Source organism: Prosopis cineraria, unplaced genomic scaffold (assembly GCF_029017545.1).
Source record: "Prosopis cineraria cultivar Desert tree isolate PC_DT_omini unplaced genomic scaffold, ASM2901754v1 PC2, whole genome shotgun sequence".
NCBI classification, from domain to species: Eukaryota; Viridiplantae; Streptophyta; class Magnoliopsida; order Fabales; family Fabaceae; genus Prosopis; species Prosopis cineraria.
In genome coordinates this window covers 41,499,106-41,509,351 of record NW_026555333.1, presented here as the reverse complement: position 1 = coordinate 41,509,351, position 10,246 = coordinate 41,499,106, and the positions used below count along the sequence as shown (strand labels likewise).

Below are 10,246 nucleotides of genomic sequence, written 5' to 3'. Positions count from 1 at the left end.
GAACGATCTGAATAATAACATTTATTAAAATTTTAAATCATATAATTTATTAAATTTAAAATCAAAACAATGCAAGTACATAAATCACAACAATTTAAAGTCAATTATTAAATTATATTAATCACAACTGCACATTATAATAGTTATTACAAGTGATCTTTAGACTATAAGAGTAGCAACAACAGACAAGTCAAGCACAATATCAAATCATTGTTCTTCTACTTTAGTTGAGATGTGCTAAGCTAATTACTCTTCTAAAAATAAAGCAAGAAATACGATATAAATAAAAGTTATTAAATAAATAGATATAAAAATAAATTATATTACTATAATTAATATATTATAAAGAAAGATATAGTCATATTTACTTCATGTCATTAAAATTATCAATATAAAAAAATTTAGTTTTAAATAATAATTGCAAGTGTTGAAATTATAATTGATATAATTAATATAAGTATAAATTATATTAATATAATTAATATATTTAAAATAAAAAATAATATATATATATATAATATTCGGAACGGGATGGGATGTCCTAATAGTAAACCCGTGTCCCATCCCGTCCCGAATCCCTTTCCTGTCCCATTTCGTAAAGTCTCATCCTGATTATTTTCAAGTCAGGACAAGACCCGTCCTAATATAATCAGGATGATACCAGGCCAACCGAGATGAGTCCAAATTGAACACCTCTAATAACAGTTAAGTTTCAACTTATTTAATTGATTACAGTTAATTCATCCATAATTTTTTAAAAAATGAATTGAATAATTTTTTTTAAATATGAATTGAAAATATCTCTCATATTATTATAACTTGATTAATCTGTTTATAATTGTGAGAATTGATATTTATAAATTATAATAACTATCACTTCATTCGGTCAAAAATGTAAGGCATTTTGAATCTTTTAAGGTCTAATCATTATCTTTTTTTTTTTAAGTGCACTTATTGAATAGGTTACTTTATATTTTTTTACGATGAAACACTATATTAAATATGGGTAAATATGAAAACATAAGGTTAGTTTAAAGATACTAACTACTTTATTAGGGGTCAAATTTAGTTAAAAATGTCTTATATTTTTAACAAAGAGAGTATTTTTTAAAAAAATTTCAAGACTTAATTATTATTAATTTAATCTTTTGAGAACAGACCATCGTTTTCTTTTTTAAAATTTAAATGGTTTTTTCTTTGTCAAGTTGTTATCCAAAAAATAATAGCAATACTCCCTCCCATTATAAAGTCCTTATAAATAGGACCGTGTTTGAAAGGAAAAATTTAAATAGTTGAGATCAGCGAGCTTCTCTAGTCAAATAATTAAGATAATTATGAATAACATACTTAATATTGTTTGTCGTTTGTATTAAGTAGATTTCTCAAGACTTTCACATTGACAAAAATTAAAGAGATCTATGAAAGTCCTGGAGGCCCAAATTTTTCCAAATTAAATTTGTTACTCAATTACAAAACGATATTCTTTCAAGACAGCCACCATCTTGTTGGTCAAAAAAAAAAAAAAGACAGCCATCATCTGAATATATATCATCCCTCTTATTCTTCTAATTCTTCTGTTAAAGGTAAGTATATATTTTGTAGAGTTAATAATTGAGATTAAGCTTGGAAAACCTTAAAATCAGGTTTGAGAGTTTAAAAAATTTTCTTTACTTTAAACTTATTCAAGCCGCTCAAACAAAGCATCCAAGCTAAGCATAAATTAAAATAGGCTTAGCTCGAATACCCAATTTATTATTATTAATGACATAAAAGAAAAATAATCTAAAATTTAAAAAATTTAATTTTTTAGATAAAAATTAAAATTGATAAAAAAAAATAAAATAATATTTAATAATTTAAATAGTTAGGCTAGTCTGGCCAAATAAGCTCAAAAGCTTGAATTTAGCTTAGCCCAAATAAGGTGTAGTCTAAATATGCATCTTCTGACCAAAAAAAAAAATATGCATCTTCCTCTTTTACTTATCTTTTTAATATAAACAATCTTTTATTTCAACTTTAACCTTACTTAGCTTCATTCTTGCTTCTTAAGTTTTGTTTGGTTCGAGACGAGATGAGGAGAGGGGAGGGGTGGGGGAGGGGGGGATCCCCCAATTTGGAAGGGGGGAGGTTTTGGAGAGAGGGGAGAAAAAGTTTTAAAAATTTCCTCTCCTCTCCACTTTATCAAACAAAGGGCCTCCTTTTGTTTGGATGGGACAAGAAAAAAGAAGGGACTCCACTCCCCTTGTTTGGTAAGATAGAGGCCTCACAATCAAACAAACCTTTAGTCTATTTCTGTCTTTTGAAAAATTCAAATGATTCTCCTCATCCACGATGACAAATTAAATAGGGAGAATTACATATAAATCCTATTTAAAAAAATGATTACTTATAATTCCCAACACTTGTAATTTTCCCAAGTAGATATGATGCCTTATGCCTTTTGTATTAATTACCTGCAATGGTTGGACCTCCGTTGATTGATATTTTGCCTCACTTCTGCAGTATTCCCAGATATTCTGCAAGATATTACAAAAATTCTCTTAACTTTGCATCCAAAATATCTGTTATCAAGATCCGAGATGATGGTGAAAGACTTATACATTTTCTTTTTCTCTCCAGATCTGATTATAAGACTTGAAGCCCATCGACATTGCAAAGAGAAATATATATATATATATATATGATCGATAGTTTCTTCTTGATTATGACAGAAGATCCACTGTTGAGACCTCAGAGACATTAAGATCGATGACTTTTTAGAACGTCAGACCAAGAAACTGCTCATTAATAACTATCTTCCAGAAGAAATATATATGCCAATTAATTCCTTGAGGAGGAAGTGATAAAGCATTCGAATCTGACATATGTAAGACACTTGATTGATTTCTTGAGATTCGTCATGCAAAAAAAAAAAAAAAATAAAACAAAACAAAAAAGAAATCCCACGTATAATAATAATAATAAAGAATAAGAATATATAAACTTGATGAGGTGAGTCCAACGTATTTTGAATTATTTTGATACAATGGACTTGTCTCATATTAAAGCCATGAGATTTGAGGGAAAAAAATCTCTCCGGTCTCTAAAAGGCATATCAAGGACCATTTTCAATTTTATCCCATGAGATATAATATAATGCATCATATTCAAGAGAAATTATTTTTATTTTTTCTGTTAATATTTTTAATAGGGGTAAAGTTAAATAATTATTTTAATTTTAAAACATATTTAATGAATTAACCAATAAAGTAGTTAAAAACACTTAATAATAAGGTCCAGAAGTGATAAAGCATTTGATTCTGACACACACATAAAAGAATCTTGATTGATTTCTAATTGATTTCTTGGGATTCTTCATGCCAAAAGAAGAAGAAGAATTTATAAACTTGAGGTGACTCCAGCTTATATTAAATTATTTTTAAATAATGGACGTTTCTCATATTAAAGCCATGAAATTTGATATACAAACAAAAAAATTACATTTTTTTTATGTATATCAAGAATATCTTCCAATCCACAACAAAAGACTAATTAAAAATGCTATTTCAATATAACTAATGGATAAGTCTAATGTATATTTAGTAGTAGCTCTCCCCAAGAGATTTCTAATAAAATTGGTTGCAGTTTATAGATTTTTAGGGAGTTAGTGGTCATTTAATTGGTTCACATAATCATCATAAAGTTTACTTTCTTTAGAAATTAACTTCCTAAGAAATTTATGTCTAACATACTTGTTTGACAATTTTAACTTTTAGAAAGTTAGAATTATTATTTTTTTAATAAATAGAAAAATTTTTAATGTTAAAATACCCATTATCTTCCCTAATATTTCTTGGTGGAGGGAGGAGGGCGAGTGAAGAATGGAGGCTAGGATAATATTTTTATTATTTGTGCGCGCGCGCGCAAACACACACATATGTATCACATATGTATCCTTAAAATTAAGTGAACGAAATCTTAATCAAGACACAGTTGGAGAAATATGATATTCTTGAAACAATAATATAAAATATTTATGATAAATACAATTAATATTTTTCAAGACTTTGACTTGAGAATATATATATATATATATATATATATTCCTATCAAAGGTATCAATTGAGTTTGAATTTTGGAAATGCAACAATCTAGTAACTAGGAGCACCCATCCTTATGATGCTTGTTATGTCTCAATCCAGATTAGCCTGGATCTTGTTAAATCCTCATAGCTTGAATGAGGTAAGCGTAAGATATACCGGAAGCTCATGCAAAAAGTGTTTTAGGAAGGTAGGTTTCAACTCTCCAAAATCTTAAATTCACACATATTGGAATCAAGCTGAAAGAAATCACGTTTAAATAAATTCAATTTTCTTTCCTAATTTTTCCATACCAAATAAAGCTTTAAGGAGAAATCACTCCCAAGTCCCCCACAACGATTGTAATGACCTTAAAGTGCCACTAGTTGCTGAAATTAGTATGGAGTCTCACAGTCCTTAGCTGTGAATGACCCATTTTCCCCCCAGCATTCTCTTCTTTCATTCACCACAATCTCTCCCTCAAAACCATCCTCTCTTGGCGGCAACACCAACTTCAAGCTTAGTCAGGAAGGATTCAAGATCATAAATTGAAGCTCAAAGTTTTATTATATCTTGGAAGCTTTGAGATATGCAGCTTTTTGAAGGATACTCTGACTGTTGTCTTTGAAAAGCATCCAGATGGGAGAAGAGCCAAAGGTCATAGGCAATGGCGAGCAGAATCTTCTTTATCAGCTACTTGAACTCGTCTTTGTCGACGGTGCCGCTGCCATAGATGTCAAACTTCTCAAAGACAGAGTTGTAAAGTTGGATCAGCTCATTTGCCGAAGCAGCCACGTCGATATCAATATATTTATCATTTCCACAACAATGAGCCATCATCATCATCGCTGTCAATATTATTTGGTTGCTTCAAAGGTGTAAGGAAGCTCGTGAAAGAAGATAATGCTAGGGGGTAAACGGGTCATTTTCTTGGCAGTGTTATTTACATCTGAGGATCTTGGGACCCCATACTAATTTCAGCAATTGTGGGACTTTAGGGTTATTAAAACTGTTGTGAGGAACTTGGGAGTGATTTTCCGGAGCTTTAATGCTATTTTTTTAAAATAAAATTAGAGAACATGTGATTTTGAAATTAAAATTAGGCTAAAATTATCACCAAGCGTTAGTGTCAGTGAAAGCAGCTTATAACTATTTCCATGTAAATACAAACACCAGAAGAGAACCCCAGCCCAGCCCAAATTAGTTTCAATACCTAATACCTAATTTAATTTGTAAAAATAAAATTGAGTACATAAGTTCAAATACCTAATTTTTTCATGTTATCTTATAATAATATTAATATGTTGGTCTGAATTAATATTTGTTTTGTTTTATAAGAGAGAGAGAGAGAGAGAGGAAAAGGGGGGGAGGGCGGAGGGAAGCAGTGTTTCGTAACGCGCAGCAATTGTATAACTCCAAATCGGGACAACAGTTTTCTTTTAACCTAAGTGCAACAGGAGTTGATACAATTTATATTAATTAATACTTGTCGAATTTAATTAATACATTGAATAAAACTTCTCGGTATCATCGTTTCAGATTTTGAACCCTATACTGAGCATTGAGCATGAATATTTATTTTAGAAAAATAAGAAAATAAAATGCACATTTATATATAAAAATATAAATATGGGATCCTCTACAACGATTTCTTATTTTTGGAAAATTTTCAAGGATTTAATTATACGTTCATTCAATAAGAGAGTGTGTGTTTGACCCCGAGAGAGAGGGGGGGGGGGAATTGTGAATAAAGGTTATATCTTTCTCTTTATACTTAGTCTTTGCCTTTATCTTTGTTTGACTAAAATACATAAGTTTTTTGCACTTGTTGGCCCAAAAACCTAGTATTATACCGGATACTAAATAACTATTAAAAAATAAATTAATTTTATTATGATTTAAGAAAATATAGTGATAAAACAAAGTTGCAAATTACTCTCTTCATCCTAATTTATAAGATATTTTTTAGAAGTGATTTGATGTTCTAAAATATAAAATACTTTGAAAAAAAATAGATTTTATTAATTATATTTGTTTTAATATTACCTTTACCTTTTTATTATATTTTCTTTCCATTTAATATTCACAAAAAAATATTATATTACATGATGTGCATTTTTGAAAACTTATATTTGTATTTTAAAAAATAGGATTATAAAGTTTATTAAATAAATGTAATTTTGTCAAAAATTGTCATATAAACGAGGGTAGATGGAGTATTTTTTTATGTGATTTCTTTTTTGAGATAAATAAAATTAATAATAATAGTAATATAAAACTTATAACAAATCACATCATTCTTTTTACCCCAAGAAAAAGTTACACCATTCACATAATTTTGAATATATTTTTAATTTTAATGTAATTTATTATATTCAAACTCAGAGAAGTGCAATGTATAGTTAACTCCAATAAAGCTACTTAATTTCACCCAAAAAATAATAAAGCTATTTAAGAGCGAGTAGGCATCTTATTAAGCATATGAAAAGCTGGATTGGAAGAAGGAACAAGGAAGATCAAATTTTCAGCATATTTATGGAAACCTAATAAATGTGGTGACTTTCGGGCTAAAAGGGAAAAAATAAATTTAATTTGGTGATATTGGATTGTAAAATTTTTCGAGGGAGTACACATAAAAATTAGGTGTATGCAAAATTATTTATTGTGCCCTTATTTTGATTCATTTGTTACAAATTATAGTTATTATTTTTTAAAATTTTAAAATCTCTATCATTCAAATCAATGATAGTAGATTGTTCGAGATCTGGTTAACATTCAAACTGCGTACTTTGATTATTTGAAAACAAATTTCAAAAAAAAAAAATAAATTTTTTATGCCAAAGAAAATTAGAATTTGACCTATGGAAGAGATTTGCCCTCATCTGACTTGACCCAGAAGTATTAATCTAATTAACAGCTTTAAGAGATTTAAATTCATATAAGATTTTATTTTGACTAATACATACATTTAGTCTTTTAACTTTACAAAATATTTTATTTTAATCCTTTAATTTTATAAAAAATTCTTTCAATTCTTTAACTCTTGTACTATTATTTTCATCACATTCTCATATGCTGACATTCTCATAAGTTTAATTTTTTTTAAAATAATAATGATTGACACAAAAATAATCATTTGAAACTAATGGCATTAGAGTTAGAGGATTGAAGAGATACTTTTTAAAATTAAAGGACTGAATTGAAACTTCATGTAAAGTTAGGAGAATAAAAGTACACTTTAACAATTTATTTTTATCCTTTAATTTTATAAAATGTCTTTTTAACTCTCTAACCTTAACTTCATTGGTTTCATTAGTAAGAAAAAAACATAATATGAATATTGAAATGTTAAATGTTGATAAAACATTATTGTTGATATATTAAATTTAATTTTTTAAAATAATAATGATAATGATTGCCACAAAAATTATCATTTAATAAAATTAACAATATTAAGATTTGATGACTGAAAAAAATATTTTTTTAAATTACAGACAAAATTCAAATTTTATATAAAGCTTTTTTTTTTCAATTTAAGAGCAAGCCTAAGTTCTTTTTTTTAAGAATCCAATATATCCCCAATTTTTTTTTTCAGTCAACAAATAGATTTGTCTGTTATGTTTTGGACAAATAGATTTATCTGTTACGGGTTTATATATTTGTATTTGTAGTTTTTATATATTTTGTACATAATATTTCTTTTTTTGGTTCGGTGAAAGATTTAAATAAATCGTCACAAATAGAGAGTCAGACATGCGAAAATATCTGTTATGGGTTTAGAAAATCATTAAAGACTCACTTTATTGCAAATATCAATTTGAAGAGATTATATCGCAATTTCACACACACGTTTAGCTTTAAATTCAATTGGCCCCTCTTCCTCTTCTTCTTCTTGTTCTTTTCCTTTAACCACTTTTGCTCACCATTCAGTTTCACCAATCTCACATTTTTCTCTCTCTGATCACGGAATTAAACCTAATAATCTCTATCTCTCTCTCTTTCCCCTCTTTTACTTTGACCTTCAACTCATAAGCCTCTTAAGCTTCACCGTTTCGAGATCAAGAACACAGCCTCTGAACCGTTACTTTTCTCTCTCACGGTGACCCAGATGGATTCTGACGAAGAAAATAGAGTACTTTTCTGTCAAGAATTTAAGCCTCGTGATCATGAATTTGATGATCCGGTGAGTTGAATTTCTTCAATATCTTATTGTTGCTCTTTGATTTTCGCACTCTAATTTGATTATTGATCACGACGACGACGACGGCTCTTCAGGTGACTCAGGACGCGAAGGAGAACCAAGGGTTCGATCAGGAATCTTCCGAAGAGGTAGAGAAGATGACGGTGATGATCAGCGAAAAGCCTTTTTCGTCTTACTCCGAGCTCCGAGAAGGAAAATCTAAGAGTAAAACTAATGGAGCTCCAGGTTCAGCTTCAGGTTCAGCATCATCAGTTCGAGTTTGTGATTTCTGTGGAAGACAGTTCAGTTCTGGAAAAGCCCTAGGAGGTCACAGAAGATATCACATTCAAGCTCAGAAAAAAATGGAGGCTCAACAGCAACGAGAAAAGGTCAATCATTCTTCTGATCAATGTCCTTCTTCAAATAATTACTATACCCTAAGAACCAAGCCCAGCAATAACAATATGTCTGAGGATTTTGCTGGCGGCGACGATAATCGCATCAAATCGAACATTGGAAATCTCAACAATTCTTCAACATCTTTCCGTTGTTGTGTTTGCGAGAAGGATTTTCCATCGAAGAAATCATTGTTCGGCCATATGAGATCTCATCCTGAGAGAGAATGGAGAGGTATGAACCCTCCTTTCACTGATAACGCTCCATTAGCTTCTTCTTCTTCTCCAGAAGCACAGTTCAAAGCATCAGCTCAAGATCGATATCATGATAATGACGTCGGCGAAGCTAATCTGAACAACAACAATGGATCGTCATCTTCAAGTTTAGAAGAAGGCGGAGCTACTGCAATAGTTGATCTTTCTTTGTCTTGTTCTGGAAGCTGGCTCAAGAAAGATCGAAGAGGAAGAGGAAGCTTTGGAGCTGCACAAGCAGCTCAAACCCTTATGTATATGTATTCCTTTGGTAATTACTTTCGTCATCTTCCTCCTCCAGACCCTCCTGCAACAGTATTATTACCAGTGAAGAAAAGGAAGAAGAATGTGAACGATGTTATTAATTCTTCATCACCATTGGCTGGGAAACATAGCTTGAATTGCACTGAGAAATTAGAGGGCATCAGTGAGAACAAGTTGAAACCTGAGAATGATGATGATGATGAAATCTGGAAGATGAAGGTGATGAGTTTAGTGAAAGAGAAGAAAAAGATTAAGAAGAACAAGAAGAATAATTCATCAGGTGAAGGAGAATTGCTGATAAGAACTCTGAAGGAAGAAGTGAAGCCTGCACAAAGCTATGTATGCAAAATCTGTGATAAATCCTTCTCAACTTTTCAAGCCTTAGGAGGACATAGATCCAAACACAATAGAGGAAAGAACATTGTTATCAGCTTGAAGGGCAAGGAACAAGGAGAAGAGGAAGAGGAAGAAGAACCACACAAGGTTTGTATCAATGGAGCTAATTTGTCAGCTGGTGCAAGATTGAGTGAAGAAGAAGAAGAAGCAGCGTCGCTGATAAGTGAAGAGAGGTTAGTGTCAAGTTCGAATAATCAGGAGAATAACAGCAATAACGAAGAGGAAATGGAAGAGGCAAGTCATCAATCTGGTTCGAAAATTCTGGATTTTGATCTGAATGTGCCTTATGTTTCGGAGCACGAAGAAACTGACAAGTCAACATCATTTTATGAGTAATAATGTGCGTGTTTTAATTTGTATTTGCCTCTTTCTTTGGGGCCATCACTTTATTTTTCCCAAGTTTGAATCCCAGATCTCAGAAGCTTGTAAATTGTGTTTTTAACAGCTCGTTTCATGGTATTCAATATTATGGATGAACATTGTCTTAAGCTTACTCTCTCAAGTCTAATTTCCTAAATTTGAAAGCATTTGGCCCGTCAAAATAAATCAAGTGATGATACATGAGTCTGATTTTGATTCACGGGCCACAATATGAATGTAAAGCGATATAATTAATAATTGTAAAAAAATTTTGCATGAATCTAGTACATCACGTCATCTATACTCTCTCCAAATGGCATGTGCAATTTCTCTAAAATTTA

The 10,246-nt window shown here is 30.4% G+C and overlaps 1 protein-coding gene across 1 annotated transcript; it reads left to right on the top strand.

The window, feature by feature from the left end:
• Nucleotides 1-8,166: 8,166 nt before the first annotated feature.
• LOC129302761 (uncharacterized) lies at nucleotides 8,167-9,881 on the top strand. The gene is made up of 2 exons (XM_054941645.1): nucleotides 8,167-8,241; nucleotides 8,334-9,881. Exons 1-2 carry the CDS (start codon nucleotides 8,167-8,169, stop codon nucleotides 9,879-9,881), a joined length of 1,623 nt encoding a protein of 540 aa, XP_054797620.1.
• Nucleotides 9,882-10,246: the final 365 nt, after the last annotated feature.